Below are 20467 nucleotides of genomic sequence, written 5' to 3'. Positions count from 1 at the left end.
TAGGAAGAAATTTAACATTGTTAGATTTGAGCATGTGTAAGTAGTACATCTAGAGTGGTATGGTCATTTAAACTGAATAGAAGAGGAATCTAATTTCCTTTCCCATTGTGTTCTAACTTCAGTGGCAGGAAAAAGACCTAGAGGAAGATCAAGATCTAGGTGAATTGATGCAGTTCCAATGCATTGGAAGACTGAAAATCTTGCCAATATTCAAAGCCTAACAAATAACAGACTAATCTGGAGGAAAGTTGTTGATAGGAAGTTAGTAATGTAAACTTAATCATGTAGTACTGTCATACTATTCTGTATACCCTTGAGGCATACAGAATACTCTATAATAGTACTGCCTCATGATTAAGGATACATATCAGGAATTTCATACTAACAATAGTAATATCAGTCTTTTATTTCTTAGGGCTTCAATTTCATTAACTTATTTTTTGATCTTTATTAAGTACTAATAAGTGGTATTATTCCAGCATTTTTCATTACAATTTGACTTTATTGAGGGTATTATTATTTTTACGCCTATTTTGCATGCTTTTGTTTAGGAGTGCCCCTGTTTTAATGTCATTGGCTTTTTACTCAAGAATTCTTAGGGCATTGCAGGTATATTTTAGAGACAAATATATGCAGCACGATAGAAGAAAATTCGCACATACCTTTTCTTGGATGTTGTTACCTGACTTCTTTCTGCTGTGTGCATACTTCTTCTGTTATGGTGTTGAAAGGGGAGTGGGGGGGGGGGATCTTAGGCAATGTGGGAGAATTAATTTGAAAAACCCGGGTTTTTTTGTATAATATATACAGGGTGTTCGGGATAAATTTGACAGTTTCGTAAGGAAAAAGAAAATCTTCTTTGTATCTATTAAATTTAATGAATTGACAAAAAAACATTACAGGCAGAGTTAATTACAATACTATCAACAAGATTTACTCAAAATAACCACCATTAGCATCGATCACAGCTTCAATTCTGCTTCGGAACCTCGAACAAGCTGATGCTACAGTCTCCCTGGGAAGGGCCGCAAAAACTGTTTTAATTTTATCCATTAACTGGGCTTTTGTATTACTGGAAGTGCGATTGGTGTCTTTTTCAACTGCGCCCCATACAAAATAATCCATGGGGTTAAGGTCTGGGGAGTTTGGAGGCCAAACATTTGGACTGGTGAAGTCGTAGAAATTTTCAGACAACCATTTTTGACTTTTCCCAGAGGTGTGGCAAGGGGCCGAATCCTGCTGCCATACATACGGCCTACCATTGGCTACCCTTGTTATCCAGGGCTTGGCTACAGTTAGCAACTCCACGAACAAAGCCCGAATTCCAATGCCAGGGTTCTTCAACACCTGTTCCTGCAGATTTGCGAGGAATTCTGCTGTACGAACGCAATCAGATCGTCTGCTAGGGATCTTTCTTCTTGCTACATCCTCGTAGTCACCATTGCAAGTCTCTAGTTCATGCCTGATTGTTTTTACTGTATTCAGGGAGCATTGGGCAGCAGTCGTAATATCCTTATTTTGATGGCGGGCACGAATCATCATGATACAAGTTATTCTCTTCCATGATTCAGGTGGGTTCCAGCTATCCATCCTTTCTGACATCTTGTATATGAATGAAGAAGGGTCCAAACTTTTAAATGAAGAGAAGTGTGTGTTAATACATGTAACTTACGGAAAAATATAATTAATTATAAATATGTCAAATTTATCCCGAACACCCTGTACATATATTATTTTTAAGGGTGGGCAGAGCGCTTTTTTTGTAGGGTGGAAAAAAGATGAAAATAGCAACTGTTTTTTAGAGGAAGGGTTTATGGGAAAAGGGGGGCTGGGGAGAGAGTTGATGGGATGCAAGCCATTTCGACCGTGGGTCATCATCTGAACTCATGGAGGAAGTGGGTGCTATGTTGTGTTGGCTTGGTGTTTCTGCTTTTGAAGTGTTTATTGGTTGGAGGTCACACAATTAGGTCACAACTCCAACCAATTGCCTATTGATTGGAGTTGTGACCTAATTTTTGTGTTGTGAAACTTCCAACATTCTGAGATTATGTAGGGTCAGTGAATGTTGATTGAATTCTCATCGCATTTTATGGCTATCGTTTCCGATATTCTAAGCATTGTTTCATTGTCTTGTCTGTCTATTATGATCGCCTTATCGATTTGCAGGGTATGTTTTTGTTCAAGGGCATGAACTACTATTTCTGTTTTCCTTGTATATTGTATTCTATTTTTCTTCTAGTGTTTAAATGTTCTAGAATAGAGATGTTACAGTCACAGAAGTGTTCTTGTAGTCTTTCCCATAAAGACCTGATGGTAGAACCTGTGTAGGTGATATCACAGTCTTTTTTGCAGGGAAATTTATGGGCAAGACTACAAGAACACTTCCGTGACTGTAACATTTAAACACTAAAAACACAACATCAAAAAGAAAAATAGAATACAAAGTACAGGAGAAACTGAAGTAGCAGTTCACGCCCTTGAACAAAAACATACCCCACAAATCGACAAGGCCATCATAATAGACAGACAAGAAAACGAAACAATGCTTAGAATATCGGACACGATAGCCATAAAATGCAACGAGAATTCGATCAACATCCACCGACCCTGCATAATCTCTGAGTGTTGGAAGCTTCACAACATAAAAATTAGGTCACAACTCCAACCAATAAGCGATAACACAAACACTTCAAAGGCAGAAACACCAAGCCGACACGACAAAGCATCCACTTCCTCCATGAGTTCAGATGATGACCAACACGGTCGAAACAGCTCGCACCCCATCAACCCTTCCCCTTCCTCTAAAAAACAGTTGCTATTTTCAGCCCCCTTTTCATCTTTTTCCCACCCTACAAAAAACTTGGGTTTTTTTCAAATTAATTCTCCCACATTGCCTTAGCCCTGCCCCCCCACTCCCCTTTCAACACCATAATAGCAGAAGTATGCATACTGCAGGAAGAAGACAGGCAACAACATCCAAGAAAAGGTATGTGTGAATTTTCTTCTATTATGCTACATATATTTGTCTCTAAAATACATCTGTAATGCCATAAGAATTCTTGAGTAAAAAGCCAATGACATTAAAACAGGGACACTCCTAAACAAAAGCAGGCAAAATAGCCATAAAAATAATAGTTTTTAAGAGGAATAACATGGGAGTTTTCCCAGAAATAATACCTATATTTATTGAGGGTTTTATCTATTGCTATTCTGAGTTGCAAACCATCATTTCCCTATATACCTAGTGTATGTTTCCAAACTGAGAACATTTATTTTTCAATTGGAAAGTTATTTTGAATCTTATAGAACATGAGGAATCTTTATGAAGTCTTTTAATCTGAAGGTGGGTGACCCATTCATGGAGGTGGCAGGAATTTTTATCCTGTTAATGTGTACTGCCATAAAAATACTGCCCTCATGTTTTAATTGCTTCTGGCTGCAATTTCACCAATCATCCTGTATGAGTTTTTCAGCTAAGGTGAGTTAGTTGGTCTCTACAGGAGTGACAGTTTTTTCCTCTCAGAAATTCTGAGTTTTCATTCCATAACATAATCAAACTCTCTAAAAGACACTCAGTTAACAGCCAATCTTTAAAGGTATCTGTGATATTACTATAAACAACAAATTACACGATAACCATGTTAGTTTTGGGTGGTTTTCAGTTAACAGCCATATTATACAAGCCTCATAGCCTTAGTTACTTTGGCCATAATTTCTGTGTGAATTATCCAACAATCAGGATATTCATATTTACTCAATAATCATTATGTTGAGTGCTCTGCTACTCTGAACTTGCAAAGTTTTTTTTTCCCTTCAAACCAGGGAATTATAAATAAATGTAGTAAGAAAGAAACCCCTTTCATCCAGAACCAGGAGAAAGGGAATTCAGAGTATGGGTGGGCTGTTACTTTCTGGACATCTTCTTCTTCCATTCACGTATTAGGCCTAGTGGCGTGTTACAGGGCTATCCTTAGCCTTTCTAAGCAGTACCCGTTGCGAGGATAAGGTGGTTAGCCCTATGCCTCCTTTGTCTGTAGATGCACGTGTTCACGGGGCTGGTTTGCCTGCTTGTGGGAGGAAAAACCCTGCAGTCCACGCCCACTAACTTAGGCTAACTTGGCTATGTCTGAAAAAGATCCTTAAGCTCCTCACGTCAGCGATGGGAATCGAACCCAGGACACTGCTTTCCCAAGCATATGGTCGTGAAGTGCATAGCCACTCAGCTAACCATGCAGACTCCTGGACATCTTTTGTATGATAATGGCAGGATTTTATCATATTAATATGCAGTATCCTTATTATTGAATTCTATCAAATATTAGATTGAATGATAGTAGGATAGAAGCAAATTTGTAATTATATTCACAATAGAATATGCTCTTCATGACGAGTCTTCAGACTTCGTGGAGGTTCCATCCAATAATAATAATAGACTAAATAAATTTGTTTTCAATATAATAGCCACAGCTTTTAATTTAATATATTTATAGAATTCATTCTGTGTTATTATTTAAAACTATACAAGGTTTTTTTTTCTTAGAGTTCATGGTTTCGCAAGAGCAGATTTAAGCAAGGCAAGGGTAAGAAAGTAATTTTGGGTGGTCGTGGGTTTGGTTACAAGGAACGGCCAGGTTTAGGCTCTGAGGAACTGGTAAGATGCTTTTGTATTTATTTTTCTTTCTTGTATGATATAAGTAATATTGAATTAAAATTTTCTTAATAAACAATATTTTATTTATCACTTGTTTATACATTTGCTTTTCATATCTAGTATAAATCTGCTTTAAACATTAATTTAAATTTTAGTAAGTTACTACTATTGAAAAATAAAGGACAATGGATTACATATGTAAATATGTAATCCATTGTCCATTGTCAAATTCATTGTAGATAAAATTTCAATATTTCTTGAGTGAACTTTAGTACATGATTAGTTCAAAAGATGGAATAATAACACAAGTGTACATGACAGAATGATCAACAACATCAGATGTGATATGAGTTATAATACAGTAATATATTTTTAATTATAACTAAAGCCCTATTAAGGACTAAGTAACAAAAGTATATTTAAAAAATAATGGCAATAACAAAGCTGAATAGAAGTAATAATGTAAACTTCTCATGTGGTATTGTCATCCTATCAATTGCAGGATTCATATCAGGAATACAATGATGATAAAATTGAATACAAGCTCATCATCAGTGAAGAGTGTAAGTAATACAGTTTCCCATAATGGAGCTAAGAGAAGAGATGTGATATTTGGACAATATATACTATGCTTTTGCATCTCTTCTTTGTATAAGAAATATGCTTTTAGTGTGGTGCTGTTGTGGTCTTCTTTTTCACTTTTGCACACTGTGTGTGGAAGTGATTATATGCTCTGCAAGTCCAGACTATGCTACCTTGTGTGATATTTGATGTATATGATAACGAAAAGCATGCAGACAAGATAGAATGCATCCTGAATATTAAAAGTGTCAAGTATCCTGACTTCATTCAAAGATTCCATAGTGGTGTGGGATCATCACATATTAACTTATTTTTTTTTATTGGAAGTGAAGTAACTCTATACAATGGTGGTCTGAAAAGTTCTCGGCCTAACAATGAAAAAACGAATTCATAATTTCAAAATTATTTTTATTTTTCAACATAATCTCCTTTAAGACTAATACATTTATTCCAGCAATGTTCCAGCGCCATTATCCCGTCCCTGTAGTGTTTCTTGGTAAGATCTGCAAAATACCCCTCTACAGCTGCAATCGCCTCTTGATTTGAAGAAAAACGCTGACAAGTGAGGATGTGTTTTAGTTTTGGGAGGAGATAGAAGTCAGAGGTGGAAAAATCTGGAGAATAGGATGGATGTTTCAATAATTCATAGTGCAGATCCCTTAATTTTCCCATTACCAAAACACTTTTGTGGGCAGATGCATTGTCCTGATGAAAGATGATTTTTTTCTTCTGCAAACCAGTATATGCTCTCGTTAATTTTTTCATCTAGTCTGGTTAAAAGATCGGAATAATATTCCCCGATTATTGTTTTACCCTTTTCAAGATAATTAATAAACAAAATGCCTTTAGCGTCCCAAAACACCGATGCCATGACCTTTCCTGCTGATGGAACCAACTTTTGCCTTCTTTAGCGCAATTGACAACTGGCTTCTGTGCACTGTTTTGACTGCTGTTTGGATTCTGGTATGTAATGGTGATTCCAAGTCTCATCCATAGTAATAAATTGATGCACAAAATCACTTTTATTCTTGTTAAAATGCTCCAAGCACTGTTCAGAGATTTTCTTGCTCAAAGCTTTTTCATATGCAATTCTTCATGCAAAATATATCCTACACGTTCTTTTGAAATGCTTATAGTCTCAGCAATTTCACTCATTTTGACTCACCAGTCATCCAATACCATATCGTGCACTTGATCAATGATTTCTGGTGGTGTTACACTTTTTGGACATCTTTCACATGGATCATCTTCAAGGGTGGGCTATACAAGGCTGGTACAGCCACGTTTAAACTCGGCAGCCCATTTCTTAATTGCCGAAAACGAAGGAGAAGAGTGCCCATAAACTTTTATGAACTTTGAATGAATTTCTTTTGGTGTTAAACATTCTTTTACAAAGAATTTTATAACCGCACGATACTCAATCTTATCCATTTCAAGGGATACAGACAACACTTTTGCTTCAGACAACTGTATAAAACAAACTACTTGATAGAATGACTTGCAATTTCACATGGATGCTTATGACAGATGTACCAACTTAGAAAAAAAAATCTCTTGCCGATAGTGTTGCCATCTATGGTCAAGGTTGAGAACTTTTCAGACCACCCTTGTATTTATGGCATTATTTATGAAACTCACTGGAAGCACTAATTAAAATAGATTTTGTGCTAGAGTGCATTTATGAAAATAATAAATATTTCCCTTTCTTGAACCTCATTATTATTTAAGTTCCGACAGTAAACTGTATCTCTGGATGAATGCCATTAATTTTGTTTACAAACTCTAGAAGCTCCATCAAGAAACCTGGCTGCAGAGAAAAATATTATCCATGAACCTAAAGTAGACTGAATGCAAAGAATAAAGTATTGGTATTATGATGCTTCTGTTTATGCTGGTGTATATGTAAAAATATTTCATTAATAATTTAAAATGGAAATGTTCCATTGTTTTCTTAGTGACTCTTACTGCATAGGTTGCTACAGGAACCTCACAATGTGCAGTTCAATGCTAGTTATCAGTTCATTGTGTAGTTAAATGATTAAGTGTGCTATTGCAATTGTGAATTTTATTTGCATTGTAAGTTAAACTGTGCATAAAATGCTATTTAATAATTATAGTAAAAATAAATTTATGAAATTTATAAAATGTTAAAAAAAAAAAATTAAAAGATGACTAAATAGTAGTAAATGTCCCAGTAAACAGTGAAGAAAACATGTAAATCCATGGATTTGGATGGGGGGGGGGGGGTGAAGGAAATTACCAAATAGCGTGTAGAGCTCTGAACTTTGCCATCCAACTGTTGTAACCATAATGAAGAATTCTGAGAAATATCAAAAAATCGTTCAAACCATTAGTTCATGTTAGTGCCTCCAAGATGCATTTTATATTGGAAGGTGATGGAGAGGATAGAAAAACATCCCTTCCATCAACTTTCCATGGGGAAAATTGCTTCTTGGGTTGACAATATGAATCAGCACTATCTTTATAACAGAGTTGTGAAAGGAGTTTGTTCAGCGAAGGTAGAAATGAGTCTTTCCACAATGAAGAATGTCAAAATTACTCAGTAAGCTCTAAGCACAGAGATAGTCCAAATTCCCAGTGGATATGAAATGTATTGTGAAAGAGAATGAATATCCTTAAACTTGAGTTTAATGTTGATGAGACTGCATTGTATTAGAAGAAAATTCCATCATGAATGTGTGCTACCTCATGAAGAATACCTGCCACTGGATTCAAGCCTGCTCTCTTTTTCAAGACCACTCTCTTTTTAGGTAGCAATGCATCAGGAACTATAACGCCAAAACCGTTGTTGGCATATACTTTGGAAGAGCCACAGGTGTTCAAGGAAATTATGAAAACCCTCCTATATTTGTGCAGACTCATTCCTACACCAGGAATATCAATACTTTTGACACATCTAAATCTCCAAAATTTGTAAAAATAGATTATCTCAGTTGTCTTATTAGGCTGTGTACATCCCTATGATGCATTAAATGGCAGAAATTCTGGCATGCCCAAACTGCCTGCTGTGGCAGTACTGTCCTTGTCCAGTGTGACAGTAAAAAACATGGTAATAAATTATGTTCTAAAAAATAAAATAAAAACATTTTTTAAAACTTTTTAACCGTATCGACTATGAGGGAAAACACCCAGCCAACTGCTTATGCTGAAGATGGAAAGATGAAACACACGATCAAGACTGAGCAGAACTTCACATATCTGGTACAAAAAGGATGCTTGCAACCACAGTGCCTCACATGAAGGCCTGTTATACTGAGATGATGACAGTTAAGAAAATATCAAGAAAGACAAAAACTTATATGAATGTCTTATATCCCACTAATTATAGCATGCCTGGAACATTATTAGCACTAACTTTCTTGGCATCACTCCTGAAACAACTTTAAAATGTTCCTGCTAAATTAGAATCCTGGTCAAAAAGGAAAAAAGAAAAAATAAGAAAATGGCAGAGAACCACTTAAACAACAATCTCCAGATATACACAATGTGCTCATTAAGTAATGAGACAACAATTATTATATCAAAAGTTTTGAAAGTTTTGATTCAAAACATCCTCCAGGGACTCCCCCCTCCTCTTTAAATATTGAAAGCCAGCAGAACATCTGTGCATGGCTCAGACAGTTATCACCATAAACTTTGTTTAGGTGGTACACTTCTGTAGCAGTTTTTCCTAATTTATTTAGAATTGTATTCTAAATTCCTAACTGTACAGGTAACCCTCGTATAACGTGGATGTTAGGCTCCATAGAAATGCCGCGTTATATAAATCGCATTATGCGCGACTTAGATCACAGAAAAAGTAGGGTTAGGTTCCGAAATCGTTTTTTTTTTTTTTTAATTATATAAACAACAATGACATATCCAACAAAAACAATATTTTTATTTAATTCAGGTAATTCATGTAAGTTAAGAAAACATAAACTATGAGACAAATACATAGTATAAAATTATAAAAATTACAAATTGTACATAAATTTCATTGCACATAATGCATAAATGTTTCAGACACAATAAAATAAAGCGCATATTTTAATCGTCATCATTGTCTTCAGAAATAACATTTCGTAGATATTCTTTAAGTGGCCGGAGGTCGTCGCCACTTGAAATTTCTTGGACATCATTTGTTATAATTCTCAATGCCTACTTCGGCTGGTTTAGTTATCAAGAAGTCAGTAATAAGACTTTGCTTACCACTATGCTGCAATTTTTTATTAAGTTCATAATATGGCTCTAAACAAATATCCAATTGTCTTGTGAATTTTCCCGAGAGCTCCATTGAGGGATCATTATTCGTAAAATAATTTCCTAACTTTCTTGCCAAGTCCAGTCCTGATGCTAATTTCTTTAAACTGAATTCTTTAACTGGATTTATCACAATCAGAATCTTCGGCAGAACTTTCCCCGCTGTTAGATCCTAAATGAAGGAATCGTGGAAAGAAATCATTCATTTGGAATCTAACATATAAAACTTGCTGACAAAGAGAAATACCTGCACATCAGCTGTAATTAAAAGTGAAACTTCTTCACTTTATGTAAAATTTGTATTCTTTATTTCAAGTGCCTTATATTTAAGCTGATGTGATTATATTAAGATTTCATTTTTAAGTATGTCTAAAAAGAGATATAATCTGATTTAAATTTAAGCCTCACTTAAGCTATGTAAAATTTACTGTGAGTCATCTAAAAAGTTGCTAAGTAATAATTCCTGGAAAGCATAAAGCTACACGTGTACAGCGTAACGCTAGCGGCTATAGCTTGCTCAGAAAATTACATTGCCATGTATTCTGTGATTCCAAGTATAACAGCGTCGTAAAAGCGAAGGATGAACCCAAAGGGGTGAAAAGATAAGGGCCGTGTGCCAAAAGGGGACTGAGAAAAGAGGGCATTCTATAGAAGAATATAAGGGGTTGAGCCCGTATGGGAACACTCTCTCTGGTCGTAACGTTTTCCTGTTTTGGTGGTTCGGAAGTTAGCGGGCAGTTTCGTGTAGGGGGGGTGAAGTCTGTGATAAGATGTCGGACTGCTAGCGTTCTTAAAATGAAGTAGGATTCTATGCAAAGCTGAAGGTAAAAATTCTAGTCCTAGCAGAATCAAGCCGTCGCTGAAAAGTCCCATCGAGTTGTTCCTGAAACGCAAAGATTTGAGTCCATTTTCAGCAGAAGGAATGAAGATAGCATAACCCCTACGTTGGCGTATGGACAGCCAATAGATGAGAAGTATCCAGACATACACGTGGTGCAGAACAACGCGGAAAAGGCTCGGTAAGGTGCAATTACTCTAATTTTGTGTGAAAGTTCATTAGAAGAGAGAAGATTGTTTACGAATATGAAATTAAGAACTGTATTCTAAAGAACTCTGTGGACAGTCTCTATTTAGAAAGTTAACCTCCTTTGAGAGTAAGAAGAATTGTTTTGGAAGAGATCTCTTGTAATTTTGTATGTGATAAGATTAACTTGATGCAATAAGAATAGTAGAATTTAGTATCTCAGTAACATTAGAATGTTTGTTAGTTTTCTCTTGCAAGTAATACTACTGAAAGGTATTTAGCTTAACTTCATATCATTTGCTATCTATCCCAATATGCAGTTACTGTGTTTAGCATGCTTTATAAGATTTAATTAGTTTAGAAAGTGTTAACCTCTTAATTCAAGTTTTATTTAGTATTGAGCATAATTGAGTGTATGAATTTTGTATTGTGTTTTAGATATTCCAATAAACATGTCATATTTACCTGAACCTGGGTCGTGCCTGATTATGATTCCAAATTACCACTTATAAAAATAGAACCTATTTTGGCAGGAAGGATTTAGAGAGTGAATATAATAATAGATTTAGGTCACGACTGCAATAATCTGAATCTATACGGCAGTTTAAGTAAGATATTGTGTAAGAAAGCTAAGAATCTAGTATTGTCTTCCTGAGTAAGGATCTTTTCTACTATAGGATACTGGCTGGCGCAGCAAAATATAAATTCGCCAGTATCTGAAGAGGAAACAATCTTAGATATAAAATAGAGATAAGATAGATTTAAGTCAAGAACTAATTAAGCATAAATCATAAAGTAAATCACATAGAGAAATATATAGAACATCGATATAACAGTAGACAATCGATATAATACCGCCATTTGGTTTTCGACGCCATCTATTAATTGTACCAGTTCCTCCTCATTTAAATCTGTTTCTCCATTAATTAATTCACTAATTTCGTTTTCAACCATATCGCAAAAGCCCCCTCCACCAAAAATGTGTGCGACGTTTATTATACGACGTAGCTCGGCATCCACTGGAGCTACGAAATTTTGTTCCAGAATGGCTTCAGGCCATATTTTTTTCCAGCGAGCATTCAGCATAGAGGGTTGTAATTCCTTAATGGACAGAGAAATAATTTTCACACAATTCATACTGAAAACTCTTTCCACGCTTGAGGCAGTGTTATGTTTGGATTAGATTCCATTTTTGCCAAAATTAATTGGAATGTTCGCCAAATATAATATGACTTAAATGTTGATATTATTCCTTGGTCGAGTGGGTGAATAAGTGAAGTAGTATTAGGCGGCAAAAAAGTTATTTTAATATTCGGATGTCTTCAATTTGTTGGGTGGCCTGGTGCAATATCTAAAATTAGTTGAATTTTGAAGTCCATATTGTCCATATTCTTTTTCTTTGTGTAACTTTCTACATTGAGTACAAAACACTTGAAAAACCAATTTTCAAACATGCTAGCTGTAATCCATGCCTTTTTGTTGGCCCACCAATAAACAGGTAGGGTGGACTTGTCGAGCCCTTTCATTGCACGAGGATTTGCGAATCGGTTAATAAACATTGGTTTTGTCATGTAATCACCTGATGCATTACTACAAAACAGTAGAGTAATTCTCTCTTTGGAAACTTTGAATCCAGGAACTGATCTTTCATTTTTCTAAATATAGGTGCGTTTCGGCATTTTTTTTCCAATATAACTTGGATTCATCCACATTGAACACCTGGTCTGCACTGCAACCACCTTCTTCAATGATTTTTAAAAGTTCTGCTGGGTATTTCTGGGCAGCTTCAACATCTGCTGATACTGATTCTCCCTGGATTTTAAAATTATACAAAGAAAACCGCTTTTTAAAGTTTTCGAAACAACCCTTACTGGCAAAATCCATGCTGAGCGATTTCTTCTGAAGAATCTTGATCAAGTTCTTTTAAATGTTTATAAACTTTGAGGGGTTTTTTTTTGCTTAATAAGGTGTCCATCCAAAGGAATTTTCTTTTGAGTGCAATCTTCTATCCAAATCATTAGACATTTCTCCATTTTTTCCATTAGAATATCGTGTACATGAGCAACATGCTTTACACTTGCCCAGCAATAACACTTTCTCGGATTTTATGTTCATTTTGTTTGATTGTTTGAATTGTTGATTCATTTAAATTCACAGTCCTTGAAACAAATCCTGGTTTTATTCCAATTTTCAACCGATCCAAGATTTTAATTTTTTCTTCGAGAGAAATGAATTTCATCTTCAATGTTGGTTTTTTTTCCCCTTTCGTTGCAGTTTTAGTGGCCATTACAATAAAAATAAACTTTTACATAAAAAAAAAAAATAGCATTACATATGTATGTAACTCACCAGAAAATAAACTGGTCAGCTTGAGAATAACACACTTATGATTTTTAATGTGCTTTCCTGGCAGAAAACGAAGACAATTTTCAACAATAAATGATAAATGATTTTTAACAATAAAAGCAAACCCTAGACGGCGAACCTATAGCACTTGTGCCAGAGGTAGCACATTTGAGAATTTTGCTGGCACATCAACAATTTACAGGTGATATCCTTTTATATGCTTATAAATTATTCAACTTTTTTTTAATTATTACAATACGTACAAGTTGAATTTTGTTTTACACGAGAGAGCAGCTATAAAGACGTGCAAATTTACATTAAAAAAAAGCATTATATATGTATGTAACTCACCAGAAAATAAACTGCTCAGCTTGGGAATAACAGTTGTTTTTCTCAGAATAACAACAAGTGTTGAGTTGAAATGCTAATTCTCTTCAACAGAATTCCATGACATCTGAAACTGTCATAACAACATTCACTATTAGTTTTAACACATGCACGACAGACAGGGTGTCATTTATCATTCCTACGGAACTTCTCATTACCGACTATTCAACCCTTGATTGAATTTTATGGCTGCTTGTTTGCGTTTCGGGTGGCAGGCAAACTCACACACCCATTATATGGTATATTTCAATTCTTGATAGAATTTTATTTTAAGTTAGCCTTTGTGATCTGTCATAATGACATCGAGAATTTCAAATGCAATAAAACAAACACTTAATTCATAATTGAAAAATTGGACAATAGTTTTTAGTTAGATACCGTGTTTCAGTAGAACTTATGATTTTGCTCGAGTCCACACAGCATAGTTTCTGTGAGAGGGGACATGCGATTCATTAGTTAGTGCCGTTTTTATTCCAGCTGTCTGTAATTGAGAATTACACAGAGTGCAAAAGCCTCTGTACACTCCTTATTCAGGGATACAATAAAACTAAATTCCATACTTATAACTATTTGCTTGATACGGGCAGACACAAATTTAATGAAGATAAAAATTTGATTTTTAAGTCCCGCTGTGAAAAATATATGAAAAAAAAGGGGGGTTACTAGAAATTGTAGACCGTGTTATATCGAAACTGTGTTGAACAAGGGTTACTACAATTTGTAAACCACATTGTATAAGTACCGCGTTATGCGAGGGTTACCTGTATTTAGAATTGTCAATTACACAAATCCAAAATAATCTCTCTCTCTCCAACTCCACATAACATTTATGTAGGCTGTACAGGTGTTTGAAGGCACAGTGGAAGTCCTGAATGGGAACCTCCTTCGGTCTCTAGGTCACACTGTGTTGGATGTCCTCAATTTCACTGAAATGCTCTCCTTTCAAGCACACTTCATCGTTTGGAAGAGAAAGTCTGCAGGAGCCAAATCTGGCAAATGGGGAGGGGGGGGGGTTCAATCACACAGCTTGACTTCAGAGCCTGCTTCACAGACAGTGCACGGGTGCACTGTTGTGCAACAGAAACTAATTGTTGTTGTGGAACAGCTCTTTCTTGACATGTCACATGCAGGTGTACAGATGTTACATTACTCCTAAATAATACTGACCGTTCACTGTTGTGCCTTCAGGAACAAATTTGTGGTGGATAATTCCAACAGCATCAAAAAAGACAATGACCATTGTCTTGACACGATGATTTTTTGCAACCTGACTTTATTCTGGCAGGGAGATGTTCCATGCTCTTTCGTTTTGTTTCTAGATCAAATTGAAAACACCAACTTTCATCACTGGTGACAATTCTTTGCAACACATCACAATCTTGATCAACTGCATGGATGAAATTTTGACAATATTCAACCGCTGCTCTCTCTGTTCGTCTGTCACCGTGTGCGGCCCAAACCTCGAACAAATCTTGCAAATCTCTTTCTAAGATTAATCTGGCCATTTCCTTACTGACACCAAGCTGTATAGTGGTTATTTGCCTGTCATGGGCAACAATTTTTCTAGCTTTCAGCACATTTTCATTTGTCCAAACATAAACTGGCTGTCCACAGCATCGTTCATCTTCCAGGGACTCTCCCTCCTCTTTAAACGTTGAAAACCAGTAGAACATCTGTGCATGGCTCAGGCAGTCATCACCATAAACTTTGTTTAGGTGGTACACTTCTGTAGCAGTTTTTCCTAATTTGCAATAAAATTTTATCACAACTCTTTGCTCCATGACACAACTTCTAACATACTCCAATCACACACTTTTAATTCAATGGTTGCCACACAGAAACTGCTGCATCACCCAACTCTAAAGTTGTACCTGCAATTACACTCTACGATCAAAACTATAAACATGTTTGTTACTTTTATTCAAAGGGCTGTCCTGTAAAAAATCAATCTCATTACTTAATGAGCACACTATGTATATAAAAAGCATTTTTTACAGAGGAGGTCATGGGAATTTATACTTCTTAGAACCATATGAAAAACATAAACCAGACAAAAGTAAGCCCTCAAAAATTAGATAAATCTACAGAGCCATAGGAATAACAAATGCTTATAAATATCAAGGCCCTTCTGCATAAATCTGCCTGTTTCTATCTACAGGAGACATTGAAAACCTAATAATGACCCTATTTTATGGCATTTTGCTATTATTCATAAATTCTTACAAATATCAAGGCCCTTCTGCATAAACCTGCCTGTTTCTATCTACAGGAGACATTGAAAACCCAATAACAACCCTATTTTATGGCATTTTACTATTATTCATAAAGACAGAACTAGAAATATGGTCTACATAGAGCAGTTGCTATCCTTGTGAGCAACCATGACTCTTTTCAAACATGTCTAACTTGACATTACTCAACAAGCAATAGCCATTTGCTTGTTAGTGGAATTTCTTATTAGAATATGTTAGAATAGAATATGTAAATATATGTTCCATATATTTACCACTGGCTTCTAAGTTAACTCCAACCTTGATAATCTTATATGGCAATTATAACTTCATTGAATACACTACTCTGTTGGAGTGGTGCCAACACCACGAGAGACCAGATTGTTGGCTATGCTTATGATAATGACCAACAATCTGGTCTTCCTCTCTCTGCCCCCTCTGCTTTGTATAACAGAAGCAGTGCCTTCTTTCCATTTTTCCATGTTTATGAGATGTTGAAGAGAACATAATATGGAAGTGATCCTTTCATGTGCTTTCCAACATATCCTCACAGGAACTGTATTCTCCTTTGTTGTTGCCCATGTGGTAAATTTACCACTAGAATACCTTTTTACAACTTACAGAATTTAATCCTAGACAGTCACTCACCTTGTTGAGTAATGTCAATGTCTGTTTGGATGAATGTCTAGTAAAACAGTGATGTATGTAACAGATGTTATTTTTCATGCAGTAGCAATTTCAAAAACATAATTTCAGTTTCCACTTTATCCAAAACTATAGATATTTATATTTCATAGATACCTTGCCATATCAAATCTCATAACTTTGATCAAATGATGTAAAATCAGACATGAGACAAGGATGCACACTATCTCTACTATTATTCATGATCTATATGGATCACATTATGAATGAAAGTGACATCTTACTTGATATTAAAATTGGAGATATTCAACTTAGCCCTTTATGCAGATGATTTTATACTCCTAAATAAATCCAGTGCAAGTGTCAGGTGTTCAAGATTTTTTGACTGACTTGAATAATTGTTTTGACAAAAGTGGTATGAAAATCAACAATAAAAAAAGCAGAAACTATGACATTCAGCAGGAACATGAATGGAGAACCTATACAACAAGTAAAATATTGCAGCTATATAGGCACAATTTTTAGTAATGGCAAATTAAATATGGAGATAGACAATAGAATAAGCAAGGCAGGTGCCAATTGAATAAGTTTATATGGAATAAGTGAGAAATTAATCAAAATACTAAAGCAGTATACAAGAGAGTGTACAAACCAATTTTAAATAGTGGGTGATGAAAGAAAAAAAGCTAATGCATGGGTTAGAAATAAAACAGCCAATCAAAGACTAGAGACCAGATATGAGAGTTCTGAGAAAAATTGGATGAGTGAACAAATGGCAGAATCAGTAAAAATGAATATATTAGGAAGGAAAACTTGATATTGTTAGCATTCAGAAATGTGTGAGCAGAGCTAATCTGAGGTGGTATGGTCATTTAAACAAATGGGAGATTAAATGTTAACTAAAATGCCCAATTTCTAGGCAGAATTGATGCAATTTGTAGTGCCCTGGAAGACTGAAATATAAAATCTAACAATATTGGAGTTCTGACAAATAACGGATTAATTCGGAAGTAAATTATTGATGGAAGATTAATAATAATATAAACTTAATAATTTAGTACTGTCTGTTCTAGTATCCTGTACATCCTTTTAGGATACATATCAAGAATTTGATGGTGATAATATAAAATTCTCACCATCAAATGTGATAATATAAAATTGAGCCTGTGTAGCTCGGTGGATGTGGCGTTTGCACGCCACCGCGCTTGGCCGCACGAAGGAAGACTTCATTTCGAGTCTAATCGGCGACTAGAGGAAATTTTTCGAAGCCTTTTTTCGACCGGTTCCCGAGTTAGTCGATCTCTGGCACGGGCAAGCAGGTTTTTCCTCCCGGAAACTCGGATTTTTCGTCCTGTAAACTCAAGAAAATCGACCGTAGAAGCCACATTATTTCAGACATTAAATATATTGTGTTAGGGTTAGGGACCACGAGATGGCGGCACATTTGAGCCGTCTCTCTTCACTGTGTACCGCTTAATTAGTGATAGCCTTGGGCCATCTATCTCTGATTGGTGCTAGTGGAGATTGAACGGCCCACTCAGTCTCCAAATGTTAGATAGGGCTAAATGGCCTCGCCTACTCCCGTATACGGGAATAAAAAGGCGTTAGCTGATTTTTTAGCTGATTTTTTTTTTTTTTTAATATAAAATTAAGTAAAATGGATTAAAAAAATAAAATAAATAAATAAATACTTAGCCCATCTACAGTATAATTTAATATAGATTTACATCAATAGGTGGGAGTCAAATAAAAAAAAAAAAAATAGAATTTTTTGGATTTTTAAGATACTTAGAGATTCCTAGGGGGATCTTTCTCTCTCATGCTGTCTAAAAAAGAATTCACACATACTAACAGACAGGGCTTCAGAAATACAACTTAAATCTACTAACCAGAAAAAATTTACTCGCCCAAGGTATAAGTCTACTTTATAAAAATATTGTTATAGGAGACATTAAAAATAAATAAACGTTATGTTGACAAAGCACAACAACAAATAATACAGTTACAAACAATAACTGTTTGTAACTGTAACTTCAGTTTAGGAGGGGCACTCCTAAACTGAAGCAGGCAAAATAGCCATAATTATAGTAACAAATAATACATTCTTTAAATATCACTATACATTACACATAATTATACAGAAATAGTCTTCCTTTAAGATGGGTTTAAATGTATGCCACAACACAGCTCATCACAACTCTGTTTTCTTTCATTTATTATTCATAATGAAGAGCAAATTTACAGCGAACAAATTAATCTGAACAAGCCGAATTTTTGTAAAGCTTTTGGTTTGGATTTTGTTTTGTTTCAGTTAACAATAATTTGAATTTTGGTGTCAGTTTACTATTATTACTATTATTTTTTAGTTCAGTATTTTGGTTGAGTACTGTGTTATTTAATTCTCTCTATGATGTTTATGAATCATGTTGTGTGTTTTTAATTATGTAAACAAGTTGACATTTGTAGTGTTTTATTCATTTTGTGTAGCTATAAAATGAATACACCACCAAGAAAGCATTCAGAAATATGTGCTCTTTTCACTACACATCCATAACTCAAATACAAATTACAAATGAGTGTGGTGTTGGTTTGGGTACTGTTAATGCGATTTTAGAAGACAGGTACCTTTTTTCCTGAAAGAAAAGGAAAATATGGGGTGGGGGAAGGAAAACTACACTTATTCAACATCATTTACTAGTTAGGAAAAAGAAAATAAATCCAAGATTGTCTGCTATAAACTTAAATAGACTTGGCAGCTAGTGGGATTGTTTCTGATATGACAGTCCATCAAAGATTGTTGGAAGCAGGGAGGACTGCCCACAGACCAAACAAGAAACAACTGTTGGTGAAGGCTATGCAGAGAAAAAAAGCTCCAGTGGGCTAAAGTGTATTTAGACTTTAGATTGGACTGTTGAGAAGTGGAAGAAGGTCATTTCTCGGATGAGAGCCATCTTTTGCCCAAGGAGAGCGGGTACTCTATGTTCGCAAATCAGCAACTGAGAAGATTTCTCCCACCCATCTTTAAGAAGCTCCTAAACACCTAGCTAAAAAGATATTCTAGGGTTGTTTTACACGTGACAGTCCAGTATCACTTGTGCTTGTTGATGGTATGATGAAAAGTGACCAATACATAAAAATATTACAGAAAAGAGTGGTCCCACAGATCTAGAAAGACAAAGAACTCATCTTCCAACAGGCTATCACTCCATGCCACACTTCAAAAAAAGTAAAAGAGTTTCTCAAAAATAACAACATTCAATTGCTTCAGTGGCCAGGTAAACTCTCTTAATATCAATACTCTCCTCAAAAGAAAATTTGTGGGCCATAGTAAAAAAGAGACTTGAAAAATTAAATTTTGATATAAAGAATAACTTAATACAATCCATTATAAAAGTATGGCTTTGAGATTCAGAAATAAGAAAACTGTATTCTACGTTGGTAGAGTCCGTGCCTAAGCAAATTAACGAACTTATTAGGAACAGTGGAGCACATAAATGATTAGGTAAAGTTGGAGATTAATTTTTGTACTTATTTTCTTGCAAAATTTAAATTTTTCTATAAAATGTGAGTGTTTGAATTAATTTGTTTGCTACTGTATATCAATTATTCATAGACAGTAATTTAACAGGTAAGATAAATAATAAATTCATGAAAACAAGATCATAGATTACACTCGATGTGTAGCCAGGCTTACTTTTCACAATGCACTCAGTCACGTGATTCAGTCTTTGACTTGATAATTGTATTTTTAAATAGCGGTATTAAAAAGAATCATTTAATTACACTAAGCTAATTCATGTTGTGAGCCGTGAAAATAGCTTAGGACAATACTATATTATTATGTCGAAGTTTCTGGAATATAAAACTATATGGACATTGGAACGTAAGCAAATTAATTGCACAGGCCTGCAAAATTCAAGTCATGAAAAGTTGTCTGGAAACTATTAACTGTTTCTGATTTATTTTTGACTGCTGATTTCAAATATCTCTTCCATTTTTCTCTATCACGTAAGGATTTTTCACAAAATGGATCTTAATATTACAGTAAAATAGCTTTAAAACGCATTATATTAAGTATTTAAAATTTTCCGTAAACATCTTTGGAATGAAAGTATTGGAAAAAAAAATTTTAATTAAAGATTAATCTTTAGTACATACTTTATATTTCATTGTGGTGTCTTTTTCCTTCAAAGCTTCTTTTTGAAATTCTATTCCCATGTCATCTCTGTGCAACATCCAGCAGTAGTCTGCCATCATGTTGACATTCCACTTCCCCTGATACCTTCTTTTCATCTCCTTGATGTCTTGGTGGAATCGCTCTCCTTGCTCTTCGCTGAT

The 20467-nt window shown here is 35.1% G+C and overlaps 1 protein-coding gene across 1 annotated transcript in view; it reads left to right on the top strand.

The window, feature by feature from the left end:
- The window catches only part of LOC150099911 (ATP-dependent RNA helicase DDX42-like), a 110678-nt gene that overhangs the window by 61810 nt on the left and 28401 nt on the right, over nt 1–20467 (top strand). The window contains exon 5 of the mRNA XM_090403172.1: nt 4541–4651. Coding sequence (XP_090259298.1) covers nt 4541–4651 — 111 coding nt within the window. The remainder of the gene's footprint in view (nt 1–4540; nt 4652–20467) is intronic.

The sequence above is a fragment of the Typopeltis vanoorti genome, chromosome 13, assembly GCF_054136105.1.
Source record: "Typopeltis vanoorti isolate ZY-2024b chromosome 13, IOZ_Tvanoo_1.0, whole genome shotgun sequence".
NCBI lineage: Eukaryota > Metazoa > Arthropoda > Arachnida > Uropygi > Thelyphonidae > Typopeltis > Typopeltis vanoorti.
Note: the sequence above shows the minus strand (reverse complement) of the source record. Positions and strands in the feature narration are given on the sequence as shown.